Below are 18951 nucleotides of genomic sequence, written 5' to 3'. Positions count from 1 at the left end.
CAGATTCCACGATTAAACATATATATTATATACAAATTACATATATATATATTTAATTTTTTTAATTTTAATCTCTCAAAATGTTTTTCAGAACAAGTTCTTCCATGCCATCAGCCCTGTTTCCTGAAGGAAGAGGGAAGTTAGAGCAACAACAAGTCTTTAGATGACTGCAGTGCTGTCTAATCAGCCTCTACTTAGCATGAATTCTCCTCCCTGCTTTAGGTTAAAAATAGAGTCAGTTCGAAGGGCCGGAGGTCAACTGCATTAGCAGGTGATTCACTGGCAGACAGCAGGCAGAAGACACACCTGAGGCTCTGCAGTGAGGAGGTAAAGCAGGTGGCAGTACTAAAATGTGCCAATAATCTCAGGAATGTTTAAATCCCAACATAAAGCAAACCAACTGCAGGATTTCGCTTTTCGCTCCCCACCCTTTATGTTCACAAGACCAAGAGATAAGAAGGGGCAAAAGGGAAGGATTCCTACAAGTTTTCAAGGCAGCCAAACAGACTCCCAGCATTTCCATGCCTCTGGTGCATACATACAGAAATAACATACAGCTGTTTACACATCTTTATACACATCCAAACATACATCTCTCTTATCTGATCCCAACCTGCTCTTTTCAGAGCCTGTCATTCTCAAATAACCTCACCCTGAGTCACCTGGGAAGCTCTGCAGATATCTAAACTGAAAATAAAGAATTTTTTTCTGAGAACTTCAGTTCCCCTCCTCGAAGGCCCCATCCCCACCTTACCCAGAAGCTGAATATAAATTCCATCATCTGCCCTAAGCAGTGACTTCCCAGCTAACTCAGAAATAGCCGGGAATTTTGAAGACTTAAGACACGCTAAAATATTTTTGAGAGATTAGAATCAGATACAAAAATAACATACTTTGGCCAGAACTGCTTGCATTCAAAGGCATTTCACTAACACCCAGGTAACCCCACAGAGACACTGCACTGCAAACAGGAGCTGAAAGAGGCCCTTCACTCCCAGGGACTTCTGAACGTTGCTTTTAAAACATATTTTTTTCAGAAAGAGTCCTTTAGTGTTGCCCTCTTCTTCCTCTGACCCTTGGGAAACAACCCTGCCACGCACAACTCTGCATGGAATTAAAAATATCTCTAGTTAACTCTTGAATAGCACAAGGCTGCCATGCTGGAAATGTGAGGAAATTCCTGGCCAACAGCACAAAATCAAAGTTACCACCTTCTCATGAGGGCAGAGATTAGCCTCTTTTTATTAAAACAAACCCTTCATTGACAAATTTAACAAGTCAGGATGTAAGAGGGCTCTGGGGAGACCTCACTCTGGACTTTGAGTACCTAAAGGGCTTTTTACAAGGTCAGATAGTGACAGCACAAGGGGGAAGTGTACTAAAGTAAAAGAAGAAAGATTTAGATTAGATATTAGGAAGAAATTCTTTATTCAGAGGGTGGGCAGGCCCTGCAGAGGTTGCCCAGAGCAGCTGTGGCTGCCCCTGGATCCCTGGAAATGTCCAAGGCCAGGTTGGACAGGGCTTGGAGTAACCTGGGAGAGCAGAAGGTGTCCCTGCCCATGGCAGGGGGGGAGTGAGATGAGCTCCTCATGAGGAAGGGGCAAGAGAGGGGTACCAGTGACAGCCAGTGAGGATCTGCCATCCTGGACATCTTCCTTCATCCTGAGGAAGAGCAGCCTGAGCAAGGAAACCAGCAATCTGTAGCTGAGGATGAGGCAAAAATGGTGATTTTTCAATTCAAGTCTGGTTACAGAAGACAAATTTTAATTTTTCTCCAAGGCCTGAACACAACCCCCTGAAAGTGGTGAAGAACAATGCAGGGTTAATTTTAACAGCTTTTGTAATTAAAACTGGAGAAAAGTTAAATCTTGTATCCTCCACGAGCACAAAATCAGATTTTTCCCTGCAGACACAGAGGTCAAGGCATAAAAGCTGTTGCCTTGCCAACATAAATATTTCTGTATCTCTGAACAGAGGAGCTTCTGAATTAGAATGTTGCATAAGGAACAGTTGGGTCAACATCCCAGTTTCCCAGGCAGTTTACCCCGGATACAAACGCAACATGAGCCCTGGAAGAGCAGGAGATGTCTCAGGCACTCTGTCATTCTGACACTCATCCCAAAGAAGGCTTTGGGGTTTGGGAGACCTCGGTTTTGGGAGGATGGAGAGCATCACCTCTGCAGGAATGCTCATAAGAGCAACTCTAGCGGGATTAAGGGCTACTACTGATTTTTCAGTTCTTTTCACTAAGAAAAGAAGTGCCACTTAGTAGTGAGAACAAACAGTAACTCATTAAGGTGAAATACTGTGCTTTTAACACCCAAATAACATCTGCACCCACAAAAGCAGCAGAGAAATGAAGGAGGGAGTCAGCTCCATAAATGCCTTCACATCCCCACAAATCAAATCAAATACAGCTGCACTGAGTGGTTCATCACCCACTTTTTCAAGAGTTTTCCCTTATGTTTAATCCATTGGCACTGCTGTTAAGCAACTGTTTGCATGGGAATCAGAGGGAAAAAATTTACATCAGTGATGCAGAACCCTCTCCTCAAACCCCACACATGTATATGTACATACACAACAAGTCCTAAACCAGCACTTTCAGGAATCCAGATTCTCTGTCAAAGGAGCCAGACAAGCTGACTGACAAATACATGCAAACAAAGAGGGATTATAAATCACTTGGAAGCACCAGGAGCTGGCAGCACTCAGCACAGTATTTGAGCTCCCCTTCATATCTAAGTAGCAAAACATCAGCATCTAATCCTTCCAAGTAGGAAAGATCTGCTGGGAGGCTTCATTCACAAAATGGGAACTGGGAAGAACAAGAACCCTTTACTAACACTGGGATTTTCCCAAGAAACTTTGAATTTATTTCTTATTAAGTACCTTCAAGGCTGAAATGAACTTCCTCAAGCTCAGGAGTTGAGACACATCATCAATTCATTTAAAAGTCAAAGTTGCTTGATGTAACCAGAACTGACATTTCTGAATCTTTAATTCAATAGCTCTCTCTATCTATAAACTAGTGAAAATAAAGGTACAAATAACACGTGTCAGGCAATATAGAGAGAACACTTCTCAAAGCAAGGAGACAGGCTCTGAGTACCACCCACATGGAACATTTACAGCCAGGAAATACAGATGTACCTACCTGGTAAATCCCAGGGACTCTACTGACATTACAGCCAGATCCTACAGGGCTCCTCACAAAGCCCTTGCTGTAACATCTCAATACATGGAGAGATTTACTCTGGGTTATCACTTCAGACGAGTGACCTTTACATCTTCATCTGGGCAGCCTCAATGGAACCCAGAACACGAGAACAAGTACCAAGCATGAGGTTAAATGATGGCTTAAGTGAACCCACTCCACAAACATCCCTCCAAATGACACCTATTGACCAAGTGACCCTCATGACAAACATGCTGCCCTGAGTCCCTGCCTGTTCCAAACACCCCTTACAGCTGTTCCTGCAGCCCAACAGCTGCACTGCAGGTCTCTCTGCCTTACTTCCCTTCTTATTCCCGAAGGGAACCTCAATAAATAACAAGGCTGACCATTAATGTCATCTGTGATGATCAAAAGAAGATTGTAGAAAGCTACAGCGCACTGTTTGCTTATTCTCTCGCTGGCATTCGCCGCCTGCTTTGCTTTAAGGAAACATTTGGTATTATTTTGTCAATAAAGCACAAGTAGTTGTCACACACTGTCATTATGTACCAGCCTGAACCATCAAAATCATCAAACGCCCCGTTTTCAACTCCCATCAAGATAATAGCTTTATGCTGGATGCTTTTCATGAACAAAATAGATGATAGTTTCACGGGTTCAATATACTGACATTTCTTTCTCCTCGCACATGAAAAAAGCCATTCTGTGGTTTTTGGCAGAAAGTGCCTCTCGCTGTGTGTTTATTGCAGTTGCCATGGGGAAATCCCAACACCACTTATCAAAAGTAACACCAGCATATTAACAGTCTGCATTAATGATTTCTTGTTAAATCCTATGCAGCCCAAAGTGAAAAGGAATATTCAGGCATTTAAAACATTTGTCCCTGCTTTCCAAACACCGATTCCTGAGGTTATGGCCATGCCAAAGAAAACCCCAGTACACGCAATCGTTTTAAACTCATTTGGTAACTGGAGAGTTGTACTTGGACAATCAGTGTTCAACTACTACTGATCATCAGCTCTGTAGGATCAAAATTAGCTCTGCTCTGCAACAGAGAGCCAAACCGCTCGTTCAAATACACCCAAGTGGTTCTTCAGTGGTGATGTAGGAATCCAAGACCTGGATGCAGCCCTGCTAATGAATTCACACTGCTTTGAAATTCTATTTTGTGAAATGAGAGTGGTGGCAGGTTCTGGCTGCTTCACTAGAGAGAGTATGAGTTCAGCACCTGGTACCAGTGATTTCATTTTGCAGGGCAAAATGACCATTACATCCAGTAAAGAACTGCAGTCAAGTCATGCAGCAAATATGAGCAACTTAAAACCCTCCTCTGGTCTCAGGGAAAAGCTCATCTGCCACCTCACATACAGGCTCCACCTCTGAAAAAAACAGTAACTGCAGACTCACCAGGATGAGCAAAGAGCTCCAGAGGAACCCTATGCTCTTATTATGCTTATGATAATATGAATAAGATATGAACCTTATTATTATGCTTATGATAATAAGAATCACAGAATTGTTTAGGTTGGAAAAGCTCTCCAAGGCCACTGAGTTGAACCTGTGCCCGATCCCCACCTTGTCACCAGCCCAGAGCACTGAGTGCCACATCCAGGCCTTCCTTGGACTCCTCCAGGGATGGAGACTCCAACACCTCCCTGGGGAGTCCTTTCCAAGGCCTGACCACCCTTTCCACGGAGAAATTCCTCCTGATGTCCAACCTGAGCCTCCCCTGACCCAACCCATTCCCTCTCCTCCTGTCCCTGTTCCCTGGCAGCAGAGCCCGACCCCCCTGCCTGTCCCCTCCTGGCAGGGACTTGTGCAGAGCCAGAAGGGCCCCCTGAGCCTCCTTTTCTCCAGGCTGAGCCCCTTTCCCAGCTCCCTCAGCCTCTCCTGAGGCTCTGTTCCCTTCCCCAGCTCCATTCCCTGCCCTGGACATGCTCCAGCCCCTCGGTGTCCCTCTGGCCAGAGGGCCCAGAACTGGACACAGCTCCAGCAGGGCCTCAGCAGGGCCAGCCCAGGGCCCGGGGGCTGTGTCACCCCACAGCTGGCACAGCCCACGGGCCACTGGCCTCTTGCCCACCTGGACCCTTTTTTAGCTGCTGTTGACCAAGACCTCCAGGTCCTTTCCTTCTGGATCCTTTCCATCTGCTCTTCCCTCAGCCTGAGGTGCTGCAGGGGTTGTGACTCAAGGGCAGGATGGGGCACTCGGCTTCGTGTCACACCGAGCAACCTCAGATTCAAGGCAGGGAATTTGGAGGAAAAGAAAAGGAATATCATGTTCTGAATGTGTCTTTTCCTTGTGCAGACTGTGCTTTGGTCATCTGCATGAGCTTCATTAGATAAACAAACTGTTACCTGGACTGGTAAACCAAGGAACAGGCAGATCTCTGGCAAAACAACAGAACGCCAATTCAATTTACAGAGCTCGGTTTGGGAGGGAATGGAGATGAATGCCTGCACAACACTTGACTGAAGTCAATTCCATGATCTGTCCCAACAAAGTCACCCATTACTGACATAAGGCATTTAACTGTCAAGATTATAGCAGAGAGGCATTAAAATTCTACATTTCTTTTCAGTTTTAAGAAGAAAAACAAAGACCACAGCTGCTAGCAGCTGGCACATACTTCAATATTGTGCAAACATTAATCCATCTCATTCTCTAATTCAGCCAGTGACCTTAATACCAGTTCAGTTCTTAATCACCTGGCTCTATCAGTGCAGCTGGCATTCATTTTGCTTGACACAAGACCTACCCAATAAATAATAATAAAAACCCCACTTAGACAATGCTTGAAAATGCTTGACCCCAACTGCAATCTGTTTATCTGCTGAGTTTTATTTCGTAACAACCTCTAGACAACACTCACAAGAACTGAAACAGATGAAGGAGTCCTAGAAGGCTTTTTAGTTCATGAAATCAGGGACTCTCCAACACTGAAAAAGATCATGCTTATGCCAGCACAGCGCCAAAAACCTGAAGCTATGACCCAGGGAGCCACACAGGACCAGTTCCAGTGCATTTGCATCTCCCTGCTCAAATCCCATGTGCTCCAGATCTCTGCCCACTCATCCATACAAGTGCACATCAGGGAATGCCAGCAGCACAGCAGAGCAGTGACCAGGGGAGCAAGGAGATGACACAGAACTAACAAGAATTACCTCAAGTGAAGCTTTGCAAGTAAAAGGCTGGAGGCCTCCAACAAAGATCACTCAGCAGCTTTCCCCTGCTTCCCACGACTCTAAGCTGCAGAGAATTTGAGATAAGAGCTTAAAACTAACTCCTCTAAAACCTCAGGGGAAAAAACCTCAAAAGGGCAGTTTATCATATTATAATGATACTCTTTTTGATAGTCAACAATTTTGATACCCAAATCTGCTTAGTATATCCTAAGGAGAGGTTACTCAAACAAACATATCTCAAAAGAAATGCAACAAGTGAAAACTACCGAAAAAGAAACTACTTTAACACCACCCCCATGCCCTCAGCTTCAGAGCCATCCTCCTCCTCTTCCTCCAGAGCAGCAAGAATTCCTCTCTTCAGGAAAGAATAATGAAAACTTCAAGGAGAAGAAAGTTTAGATGAGGAATGACATTCCCTTTAATGACTTCTTCTAAATGGTTTAAGGCAAAAATAACTTCTCTGGCTTGAAGTTTATGGAAGTTTCTCTTTCTGCCTTTGGGGATAGTGGTCATGCATATAGAAAACCTTGCTTCCTTCAAATAAAAGGATCCCCTGCTTCCCCTTGCAAAAGTTTTGAGAATTGTTACTTGCATAGGATTTGAGGCAAGCAACACCACAGCAAATGGGGTTTGCAGGTAGAAAAGGTAAAGGCTTGATGCTCAAGGGCAGTTTAGTGACAGCATGAATAACTACTGAGAGTTCAGAGTCTGACTGCAGCCAAAAACCAACCTTTCCCCACTTTATTACCTACAGCCAGACTCAGTAACATCAAAAACATGTAGATTATGAAATTCTTGACTCTTCTGCTTAAAAACTTGCTCAAAACTATGTTATACCTGACTGTGGTAGGTAAAGTAAGGTATTTCTTTTCAGGAAATACCATCCAAGCAGGTATCACAGTACTCAGGTGGATATTTGAACCTAAGCTACGTATTTTAAAACTTCTACTTTCTCTTAAGACCCTGGGCAGTCTTTTTGTTGCAACTCCAAAATCAAGTAACTCATACACAGCACCAAACACAGAGAATACCAAGGCCACGAGGGAAAGAAGTGTAGAATCATAACATTACAGCCTGCTTTGGGTTGGGATGGAATTTAAAGCACATCTCATTCCACCCCCTGCCATGGGCAGGGAGAGCTTCCACTATCCCAGATTGCTCCAAGCCCCAATGTCCAACCTGGCCTTTTCCAGGGACCCAGGGGCAGCCCCAGCTGCTCTGAGCAACCTGTACCAGGGCCTCAGCACTCTCACAGACAAGAATTTATCAGTTTTCCAGGGAATAAAACTCACACTGAAATTAAGGTTCCACCTTTGTATCTGCAATTACTCCAGAATCTGTGCACAGGACTGTCAAGAGCATACCAGCTTTACAGCAACTGAAAGAAGCAAAGACAAGTTCTGGCTGAACAGCAGCTTGTTCCAACCTTAAACTATTAAAATATATTTGGCATGCTAATCGTAATATCTAACTAAACATTTTTCTTAACATATAGTAGGAAAAATTAAAGACAAATTAATTCAAGTTCAGCTTTCTAATGGTCACCAATGAGCAAAAACCAGAGGTGTGCATAAGCTTTTTTCCCAAGCTGCAATTTTATGGCAAAAAGGAAGGAAACAGAGCACACCAGGTCTGCTAACCCATAACACAAGCCTGTCACAGCACTGCCTACTGCAGCTGCATCACTGGGACACAGGAACATGTTTTCTGGAGAACAAGCCTCAAGGCTTCATAGCACCAGGCAAATTTGGTAGTGGTATGCACAGGAAGAACCTCTCTGGAACATCTCAGTGCAGTGTACCAAGAGTTATTGATTAACTGAAGTTGTCTCCCAGGCTGGGAGGACTGTGCTCCCAGTATATGACTGTGTGCAGTTGGAAGAGAGCAAGAGTTGGAGTGTGTTGGCACAGGACAGGCATAAAGAGCCAAATGAAGTAATTCTCTGTTGTGGTTACCTTAAACTTTAACCAAGGTCAGACCACAATTTCCGTCAAGATTATTATAAGCCCACATGAATGCCTCTACATCAATAAAACCTTACAGTCCTCAGTCACTAGGTCTAAATATTTGGCTCTGCTCCTTGTGCCTCAAACTCTGGGCACGCTCCCCTCGCAGCAGGAGCTCTGGATCTGTAAGGGGCTGGCAGCTGCTTATTGCTTTCCCCAATAAACCACCTGGGCCCACCTCCACACCATCCTCTGCTGTACCTGGGCCTTTATGAAAGCTTAACCTAATTGTGAATTGTATTTTCAGAACAGCAGCAACTCAGAGATCATGTGCCACCAGATAAGCACTTAGTGCTCAAAGGCGACTGTAATTGCTGGTTAAATGTTTCATCACAGATACTTATTACAGATCTGAAAGCACAGCTAGAAGAAAGCACCATCTCACAGCACTGAAGCTCCACAACCAGCATTTCTGGTTTGACACGTCCCAGCCAACGATACCGGGATCCTTCCAGATCCTCACAGAAAGCAGCTCGTCAGCTCTTCCCTGCCGCCCCACAGTAAGGTACCTCCATCCCACACTGAGGTTCCTCTTCAAGTTTTTCTTGTATCTGAGGGTTCACAAACCCCCAGAACTCCCTATCTGGTTTCCACCTAGACTAGAAATGCTCTGACTAATTTGTACATGTCTATATAAAATGACTCAAATAATGAAATAATTCAAAGAGTGTGGTTTCTGAGTCTGTACTGTGTTCCTCAAAAACATCTAACTTGGTTCAAGCTCTTTTACTACAATGAACGTTTAAGATTCATGAGACACACCAGTATTCACTCACTTCTCCAGTAGTGCCCATTTCTAACCAACAAAGCCCATCTTTCAGATTACAGAAGTCTTTCCAAAAGGAGAAAGTCCCAGTGATGTGCAGCACTGGGCCACCCAGTGACCTATATACAGCAGCACTCCAGCTTCTATTCCATAATTAAACAAGCGACACTCGCCTCACTCAGTTGTCCTAGAATGCACAAGAAATCACCCCAGAGAGGGATTTTTGGTTCAGGAGGACACACAGCCTGACCTGCACGCCCCAGAGCTGCGCTCCTGTGTGCTTCAAAACATGCTGTATCAATAAAATCATGGAATGGTTTGGATTGGGAGGGACCTTAAACACTATCTCGTTCCACCCACTGCCATGGGCAGGACATCTTCCACTACCCCAGGTTGCTCCAAGTTCCTTCCAGCCTGGCTTTGGACACTTCCAGGGATCCAGAGGCAGCCACATCTTCTCTGGGCACCCTGTTGCCAGGGCTTCTCCATCCTGATGTACCCCAGTGCAGCACCTCCCTCTCCTCCCATCTAACCATCCATCCCCCACCACTGATGCTGAACCACCCAGATGAGACAAGGACGAGCACCTTTATGGGGGGACCCGTTGATGCTCTCAGAGCTGGATTGCATGTCCATTGCGGCTCTCCTGAGGCTGCTAAAATAAGCCCTGGACCTGGAGAAGCTGCTGCGGGGAGAGCGCCCGTGGGGGCTGCCGAAGAGGGCGGCGGGTCCGTCTCTGCGGGCGAAGATGCCGCTGAAGAAGCGCAAGAGCCGGTGCTCGGTGCCGGCGGCCGGGCCCTCCCGGCCCAGCCGCTCCGAAAGCCGCTGCAGGTCGCTGTTATCCAGGGTCCGGTTCTTGCTCTTGCTGCGCTCCCAGCGCTCCAGCCTGGACAGCGGGTCCGCCTGGCTCAGCACCTCGCCCACGTCCAGCGTGTTGCGCTTCTCGGGGGTCTCTGCGGGCAGCGCGGCGGGCGGCGAGGGCGGCGGCGGCCCGGGCAGGCAGCCGGAGCTGCTGTGCCGCCGCACCCGGGCCGGCTCCGCTCCGCCGCCGCTCCAGTGCCTGAAGCTGAAGCTCCGCCGCAGCAGCCCCGGCTGCCGCCGCGGGCTGTGGCCCCGCTCCCCCGGGGCCGGCTCCCCGGGTCCCCCGTCCTTGTCGCCCTCCTCCCCGGGCGGGGATGCGGCGGCGGCCGCCGCTGCTTCTCCGGGTGCGGCGCTGCCCCGCGGCGCCCCGGGCACGGGCGGCCCCGCTCTCCGCGGCACCTTGAGGCGGCCCAGCTCCAGCTGCCCCGTGCTCAGCGTCCTGAAGGTGCGGAAGCCGCAGGGGCTGGGGACCCTGTCCCGCTCCTCGCCTTCATCCTCGCCCTCCTCCTCCTCCAGCAGCAGCAGCCCGGCCCTGGTGAGGCTGGAGGAGCCCGGCGGGCGGCTCCGCCCGCGCCGGGGCAGCTCGGGGCCGGCGCGGCCGCTCTCCGGCCCCAGCAGCTCCTTCTTCACCATGGTCACGGAGATGCGGTACACGGTCTTCCTCTGCGGGGTGCCCCGCTGCATCCTCTCGGGGGAGGAGGCGGCGGCCGGCGGCTCGCTGCTGTCCAGGAGGTACATGATGGCTCTGCCCTTCAGGCAGCGGCGGCCACCGCGGGCACCGGCGCCGAGATAGATGGATGGAAGGGATGGATGAATGGAGAGACGCGGGTGGCTGGAAACGCAGAGCCACAAACCACTGCAACCCGGTTAAAAAATAATGAAATAAATAAATAGTAATTAAAAAAAATAAAATGCTCCGGTATCACACCCCGCTCTGCGGCGGGGTCAGGCTGGGCTCCGGCTGCGCTCCCCGCCGGCGGCCGGCGTCCATGGCAGCGGCATCCCAGAGGCGCCGGGGGACGGCTCACATCCACGCACGCATCCTCCTCCCGCGGAGCCCGGCTCCGGTCTTCACGGCATGGGAGCTGCAGCCGCCGCTTCCGAGCTCATTGTTTACAGCTCGGCCGCGCGGCCGCGGATCCGGCCGGGTTTTCTCCTGCGTTCTCCGCCGGGTAAATCCGATGAGCACCCGCGGCGGCTGTGGCGGCTCGGGAGGCGCGGGAAGGTCCGCGCGGGAGCGGTGCCGGCGGTGCCGGAGCGCCCGGCGCACGCCCCGGGGCGGGCAGCGCGCAGCGGAGCGGCGGGGCCCGGCCGCGCCGGCCGGCAGCTAACAAGAGCCGGAGTGGAGCAGCGCCCGGCCCGGAGCGGCAGCACAGCGCTCTCGATCGCCTCCGCCACCTCCTCTCGGCAAAGGGATACACCTCACGCCTCCCTGCCAGCAGTGTCAGCGAGCCGTGTCAGAAGCACCGGATTGGCCTCTGGAGGTCATCCAGCCCAAGCCCCTGCCCAGGCAGGGTTACCTAGAGCAAGTGACACGGGAACACATCCAGGTGAGGTTGGAATGGCTCCAGAGAGGGAGACTCCCCAGCCTCCCCTGAGGAGCTCGTTCTCATCCTCAACGTCCACCTGTTCTTTCTCGTGTTGACGTGAAACTTCTTGTGGTTTAGCTTATGACCACTGCTCCTTATCCTGGCACTGGACACCACTGAAAAGTCTGGCATCATCCTCTTGGCACCTGCCTTCCGGGACAATTATATGTATTAATGGGATCTGGGATTTATCCAGGCCCATGGAAAGACAAGATGTGTGGTGCCCATCAGCTTGGACCACAACCTGCACTCAGATCTTCGTTCATTCTGCATCCAAGGCAACACTTCCTCATTAAAAACAGCCAAAATTACCCAGAACCGAGTTGTTTTTTTTATCTGTGACCCTCCTTAATAAATGTTTGTTCACTGCAACACTCTGCCCAATTAACAAGCCCCATTACTAGATTGGTTAGTCATGCAAAAACCCTTCCCAAGCAGCAGTTTCATCAGAACCTGGCTCTCACACAGCTGGAGGAGGGTGTGACACACACACCCCCTTTCACATCCAGCTTGCCAGTACCTTTGCAGGGATGCTGAAGTAATTTAGGACCAACAAATGCCTGCTCTTAGTCACTCACAAACCAGGATGGCAGAAATAAAGAAGTTAAGCAACATTAGGAATAAGGTTTCTAGGTTCCATGCCTAGCATCCCATAAAAAGTCAGGCTTGAAAAACCACCTTCAGCTGCCTTGCTGTAGACGTGCCCTCCCACGTCTACAATCAAAACATCCCTTACCAATGACAGTGAGGATCAAAAGCAATAAAAAAGCCAGTGTGACAAGGAAGGAAAGCAGTGCCATTTCCACCATGGAACCATGTCCTTAAGCGCCACATCTACAGATGGTTTAAATCCCTCCAGGGATGGGGGCTCCACCACTGCCCCAGGCAGCCGTGCCAGGGCCTGGAGACACTCCTGGCACCAGCTGGGTGGATACACCTGCAGGAGCAGTGCCACACCAGGAATAAGGGGTGCTCTGGGTCCCTACCTCTACACACATCCATTTATTGATGATGCTGCGATCCCACAACACACACTGCTACTCTATTAACACAAAGAGTTCCTGATTTAGCTGATTTCTCCAGATACCAGTGTTGTCTTTAACGGTGACTAATTTACACTGGTTATTTCTCTTAGCTCTCTTCACCATGGAATACACCTGCATGTGTATCTTCAACAGATAAGGATTCAAGACCAGGGGCTTGAAGCAACCTGCTCTAGTGGAAGGTGTGCCTGCCCATGGAAAAGTTGGAGCAAGAATATATTTAATGCCCCTGAGAACGAATTCCCAGCTCCTCCTAAATGCTCGTTCACTAAGTGCCATAGAACAATGGCACATTTTTCCATTTCTCCAACACCCAAAAGGCCATTTCCAAAGGAAAAAAAAGGAAAGGAAAAGAGAGGACGGGAGGAAAGGCCTGTTGCAAAACAGGAGTCTAAGAGTAAAAAATTGTGTTTTATGTTTTTTTCTCAAGATGCAAAGCTGTAAACCCACCAGGCTCCGAGTGCGCGGGGCTTCCAGGACTCATGCCGGCCGCATCCCGTCTCGCGATCCAGGCCGCGCTTTCCAGAGCACCGCGCGGGGAGCGCAGCCTCCTCACCCGGAGCGGGATCAGCCATTTTTCATCCTCCCGGGATGACAGACCCCTCCAGAGGAACCACTTTTAAGCGCAGACAAATAGCCGGCACATTCCTCCAGCCCTCTCCGGAGCATCCCACACCCCCCGCATCCCGCCTCGCTCGGGGCTGTGCTCTGCTCGCACCGGGGTGGAAACGCCGACATCCATCATCGGCTCAGGATGCTGCAGCAGCTCTTCCTACGGGCAGTAAGTGGGACTCGGAGGTTGCTCTGCTGCTACTCATCACAACTTACCACCCTGCAACTTCTTGTAAGGCTTCCTGCAAACAGGACGAGTTGCTTTTCAGCCGCCTGTGCCGCTGGTGCAAAGCCCATCGCGCGGTGGTCCTGCCATCCCCTTTCACCCCCGGCCAGACGAGCTACAGAAATCTGCTTTAATTGCTCCTCTAACACTGGGTTGTCTCGGAGCAGGGACCGAATTCACAGCGCAAAGGATGATATTTAATACCGCGGAAAGATGCGGGATGAGCCAACAGGCAAAGCGGGGGATGCTGCGCGGAGCCCGGGGCAGCAGCGCTCGGTGCCCTGCCCAGCCCGGCCGGGCTGCGAGCCAAGCGGCGACAGCAGCCCCGCTCCTGCCGCTCCTCCCGGGCCGCAATTAGCACAGATCCGCTCCCACAACGGGACAAGTCCCTCCGGCCCTGGGACGAGAGCAGCCAGGAGCCACGGCAGCCAACCCAAACAAGTCATTTGGCTCGCAGCCTACGCCGTGTGTCCTGAAGGGCCCTCGGCAGCGGCTCCTGCTCACCTTTCATTCCACAGGCACTTGGAAGCAGAGCAGGATGCACAGGCACCATAAATACCGGCTCTGAAAGGTGTCGGGGCCACTCCACGCGCTGGGGACACAGGGGTTCACACCCTCCATTCATCCTCCCTCATTCCCTGTGATGCCTTAAGTTTTAGCTTTCATATTTTTCAGATTCTGCACTACCTACATGGGTAGTTTTGAGCTTCATATTAAGTGTTGGTGAGCTCTCTTCACAGAGCAGGTAGACAAAACAATTCCTTTTCTAGCTCAATACCAAGGAGAAGTGTTACAAGTTCCAGGCCCAAAAGCATAAACAAGGGTGGACTGAAGAGAGAAAACAAGAAGGATGAGACTTCATAACCTGAAGCAATAAATCCTGATATGCAGATGGACCAAAACTGATAAAAATGTGAGACCTCATGATCTATCGTCCATTCTGTGAATATTTTAGGTCCATCTTGGGTGTAGCCCTGGCCAGGCTCTTGCACTGCCCAAGGTGTGTCCTTTAAGGCCTTTCAATAAATACCTGCTTTATTCTTAACTCTGTCCAGCCTCTGTTCCAGGTCAGCCTCCTCAAGGCATCACCAGTCCCACAAACTGCTCCATGACCTTCTGTCACACTCACAAAACATCCCCAAAGGATCTTGCTTGACAAAGTCTTGCTGTCCCTCCAATGTGGTCACACTGGAAAGTAGAACCATGGAAATTCTCCACCCCATGTAGCCAGTAAAAGGCCACATTTGCCATTTCCCAGGTAGCTCTCTACCAAAATTTAGAGGTTCACAATTCTCAGCAATGAACCTGGTAATTTCCTTTTAATCAGTGAAACACAGGTGTCTCAAACACACCTTTATAAAGCTTCGAGCAAAACTCGTGTGATCAGGGTAAGTGCAGAGGGAGCTCTCTGAGCACACCCTGGATGATGCTCTGGAGCTGAGCTTCACATCCCCAGCACACAGCACTGCTCACCACCAGCAACTGCAGAGATGACCCTGCTGGCAGGAGAAGCGTTCCTGCTCTCCAACAGCTGCAGGGAAAGGTCACTGTGAGCAGCAAATACCTCTGGTACTGACTTGATAGAGCAAACACTTCTTGCGTCCTTCCAAGTGAGGCAAAACAGGCCTTGCATTTGCTCTTTTCCCAAGAACTCTTTGCAAAAATAATCATAATTCTTTGATTCCTTGCTCTTAATTCCTTACAGGTGTTTCACATTCTGCCAGTAGATGCAATACAACCACCACTCAAATGTGAAAGCTCAGACACTGAGAAAGAACAGTTGGACCTGATGATCTTAGAGGTCTTTTCCAACCTGAACAATTCTAGGATTCTCTGAAATTCCTCATATACACCAGCAGCATCTCAGAATTAGCATTTCCATGCTGAGACAGACTGGACAGGTTTGCCAAAACAGGGACACAGTTCCTGTGATGCTGCTTGTTTATATGCCCACGTTTTGGATTTGATTGGACACTTCACTGCCTTGTCTTGGTATTTTTGGGGGCTAAGAAAAGCAGCCCTAAATGTTATCATTTTTGCAGACTGCAGGTCTCTAGACACACAGTACCACTCCAAATAGTGGTTCCTTTGCCAAATTGATAGTGGAAGGCAAAATTAGGTCACCTGAGCAATTCTTAAGAGTAAATCAGACACAATTTCACTTTTGTGTCCTGGAGAGGCTGCGCTCCATCCGCTGTTTGTCATCACAGATCAGCACTCAACCAGCAAACAAGAGAAGGCATCTGGACCAGAACAACATTGTGCTGCAGGGGACCAGCAACACAGAGCCCAAACTCAGGGGCTCTCTAGAGCCACGGGGTTTGCATTAAGGCACTGATCTGTGCTCTCCTGTCAGTCTGCACTTGTCCATTAAACAGGCCTGAGTTCACTGTAGGCAATTCTTTCCTCAGATGAAGAACAGAGACATCTCAAACAAAGCAGAGAATAGGGGCTACCAGCAAGAAGTCAGCATTTGGCATCAATAATGATCTTACTGTCAGCACAAGGAAAGCACGCTCCTGTCCTAAAAACACTGGATGCTGAGCAGGAAAGGAATAAAGGCCATGGGATGTGCAGTAAAACTGCAGCTCAATCATTTGTCTTGTCTCACCAGGAGAGAGGTAAAATGTTTGGCATTGCTTCTCCAGGAAGACCATGCCTTATTGCCAGGGATATTCTACCACATGGGATAATAAAAGTCACAATAATTTTAATTTCTCAGTGTGGATGATGGTACTTCCTTTCACATCAATTACACCTGTTAAGCACTTCATAGTCTAAAAGGCTCTTGCTTCATCAGACGACATTATTTTATAAATAGAATAATGAAATACCTTTGACTCATATCCAGTCAATAAAGATGAGGGAAGGGATCACTCATCTCTCCATGAAATGGAAAATAATGAAGTTAAATCAGTTAGGATGTTTTTTTAACCATGACACATGCTAGAAGTAATATTTTTTAAAAACATTCTTCAAGCAAATTCCAAATTTCATGAAATCTCTTATGTCCAGGCATAGCAGATTTGATCCCTGCCATTTACTTAAAAGAACAGAACAAAAACCCCTTTTTTAAAGGGAAACACCACAAAACCTCTTGAATTCTTCTGCATGACTGACATCATCCTTTTGATTTCTGCCCCCAAGATGATGGGGCTGTTAAAATTAATATATTGTGCCCATCCATCAGCTTCTCCTCAGCTTAAAAACAAAACAACACAACTGTCTGCAGCTGGAGTTTTACTGAATAAATCAGGGTAGTCCTGTTATCTTCTCACTGAACAATGAGGCATCCAGAGAATTAAGTATGAGATTAATCTTCCCATTTTAAGTGAAGGGTTTTTTACATCACATCATCTGACAGAAGAGTTGTATCCTTCTGCTGCTACAGAAATTCATTGAAGCAGCAGGACAGGCAAAAATAAAACATAGGAAAAATAAAATAGATCATAGAAACTACATATTCATACTTCAAGCTAAGACACTAAAGCTTGATGTCCTGAGAGCTGCACTGTTGAATTATAGATTTAAAACTTGATTTGTACTTCTGTGAACTTGGTTTATCATTCTGCCATTCCCCCAAGGCCGGGGGGATGGAACAGCCAATGCCAAAGCCATCCCCACAGGTGACCCCAAGACTCTGCTTCTACTTCAATCCAAGCTGCCAACACAGATCTGTTCACATCCTGCATTTATTCACAGGGCTAACTGCAGAAATGTGAATTCTGTGACTTTAATTTGCTTCCAAGCAGGCTGCCAGTGTCACCTAGGAGCCCTGCTTGGTGTTCTTTTCATCTCCTGAGACAGAACACACCAGACACCCACAAACAGCAGCAGGGCACCTCGGCCATCCGAGGGATGCTCAGAAAAGCATCAGCTGATCCAACTCCAAAAGGCTGCTCCTGTCACCTGCCTGCCCTCTCAACTGTTGGCAGGCAAAGATTCCAACAATAAACTGCAAGAAAACTCATCTTCCTACACACCCAGCACTCCCTGAGGGGGCTGTTAACAATCTAAGTTTGTACACGACGCCGCTTCAGAACCTCATTTTAAATACAAGTATTTATTAACAGATAATACATTAATATAAAGCCATGTTTGTCTCAGTAAGAAATAGTACAAATTTCAAGAAATCCTTACCTCGTTTTGGATATTATGTCTTTTAAAAGTTAAATACTTTTTAACTCAGGCTATCATACATTTCCTTTAATCCCCTCTCTGACACAGTAAAATATTGTGACAGGCAGCATCAGTTGCAATTCAGGACTGCAACTTTTGCTTACTAATTGTAGTGTTTCAGTACATCACAAGCAGGAAGATTTCCAAATACCTGCCAGCTACCCAGTGTTCCTCATTTTTAGGTAGGTTGTTTTTCACCTCAAATCACCTATATATTGCAGTGAGGCAAAGAGAACTCAAAAAGTACTTTTTGTTGGAGTCTGAGACACAGAGTGTGTGCCCTTGTTTCTGATGCCTGGCTCTGAGATCCAGAAGAACACTGAATTTCATATAACATGAAATTTATGGGCATGTTTTCATAGTGATACATGAAAACAACTGTTAAAGTTAGATAGAAAAGCTGAAAGTGTGAGTGTGTAGATAAGAGAGTTTTCTTAAGTCACTAGTGAAAAAGTTAAAGTTTAAGCTAGTTTAGAAAGCAGAAAACAAGATGGAGGATTTAGAATGTTGTTTCTTTTCCTTCTTCTTTCTTCTTCATGTTCTTCTAGAGGTTTTTGGGTAACAGTAAGTGATTGGATAGAAAATGCCCCAATGCAGCACACAGGTGATGGGGTCATTAAGAAAAATAATTTACATGTCTATTGTTAATTGGATAAAAATAAAATATAGTAAAGATTCAGTAAAGATAAAAGAACTGGGTAGTTTGAGGCCATTTTGTGCTGTCAAAGCCAAAGTGAGCCAGAAGGGGAGGAGGGAATTGAACTTGAAGAAAAATTCTGGAAAAGTCTCCCGAGTTTTGTGATAACATCCTAATAAACAAGAGAAACAAGATCCTAAAGAGCTTTGGAGTTTTCTTCCTGACCTAGAGAACTGAGATAAATGGAACTCCCCATGAGGGGATATTCCAGTGGAGCTCAGCTCAGAAGAGACTGAGAAATCCATGTGAAGAGAAGTTCAGAAGAATCAAAAACCAGATTAAAAAGTTACACTTCTGGCTAAACTTTCAGCTCCCAAATCTTGGCAGCAGGTGAATTTGTCATTAACAAGGATCTAGGTGAGCACTCATAGTCACAGGATGATCTGCACAAAGCCTAGGCAGGCTCTGAAGGGCCATGGATACAGAGAATTGTGTGTTTATGGAAAAGGACTATTCTAAAAGCATGGACTTGGATCCATCAGTGTAAGAAAGAAGAAGGATGTGCCATGACACCTGGTCCTGCCACAGCCATCTATTTATTAAGTGAGCAGTGTTACTCTCCTGGAAACCTGATTAAATTGCTGCCACTACTCAGCATTTCTCTGCAGAGT

General features: G+C 47.6%; 1 protein-coding gene across 10 annotated transcripts in view; it reads right to left on the bottom strand.

Moving 5' to 3' along the window:
- Nucleotides 1-18951, bottom strand: part of AGAP1 (ArfGAP with GTPase domain, ankyrin repeat and PH domain 1) — a 307695-nt gene that overhangs the window by 231708 nt on the left and 57036 nt on the right. For 2 of the 10 annotated variants that reach the window (XM_015634032.3, XM_015634038.3), the window contains exon 1: nt 9721-11185. The exons of 4 other annotated variants lie outside the window; for them this stretch is intronic. In XM_015634032.3, the coding sequence (XP_015489518.1) occupies nt 9721-10732 (1012 nt within the window). In that variant the 5' untranslated portion in view covers nt 10733-11185. Of the gene's footprint in view, nt 1-9720; nt 11189-18951 lie in introns of those variants that run through there. 4 more of the 10 variants (XM_033515928.1, XM_033515929.1, XM_033515930.1 and 1 more) reach the window with 3 other exon arrangements.

This window comes from Parus major, chromosome 7, assembly GCF_001522545.3.
Source record: "Parus major isolate Abel chromosome 7, Parus_major1.1, whole genome shotgun sequence".
In the NCBI taxonomy this organism is placed as follows: domain Eukaryota; kingdom Metazoa; phylum Chordata; class Aves; order Passeriformes; family Paridae; genus Parus; species Parus major.
This window is presented reverse-complemented; position numbering and strand designations above follow the sequence as displayed.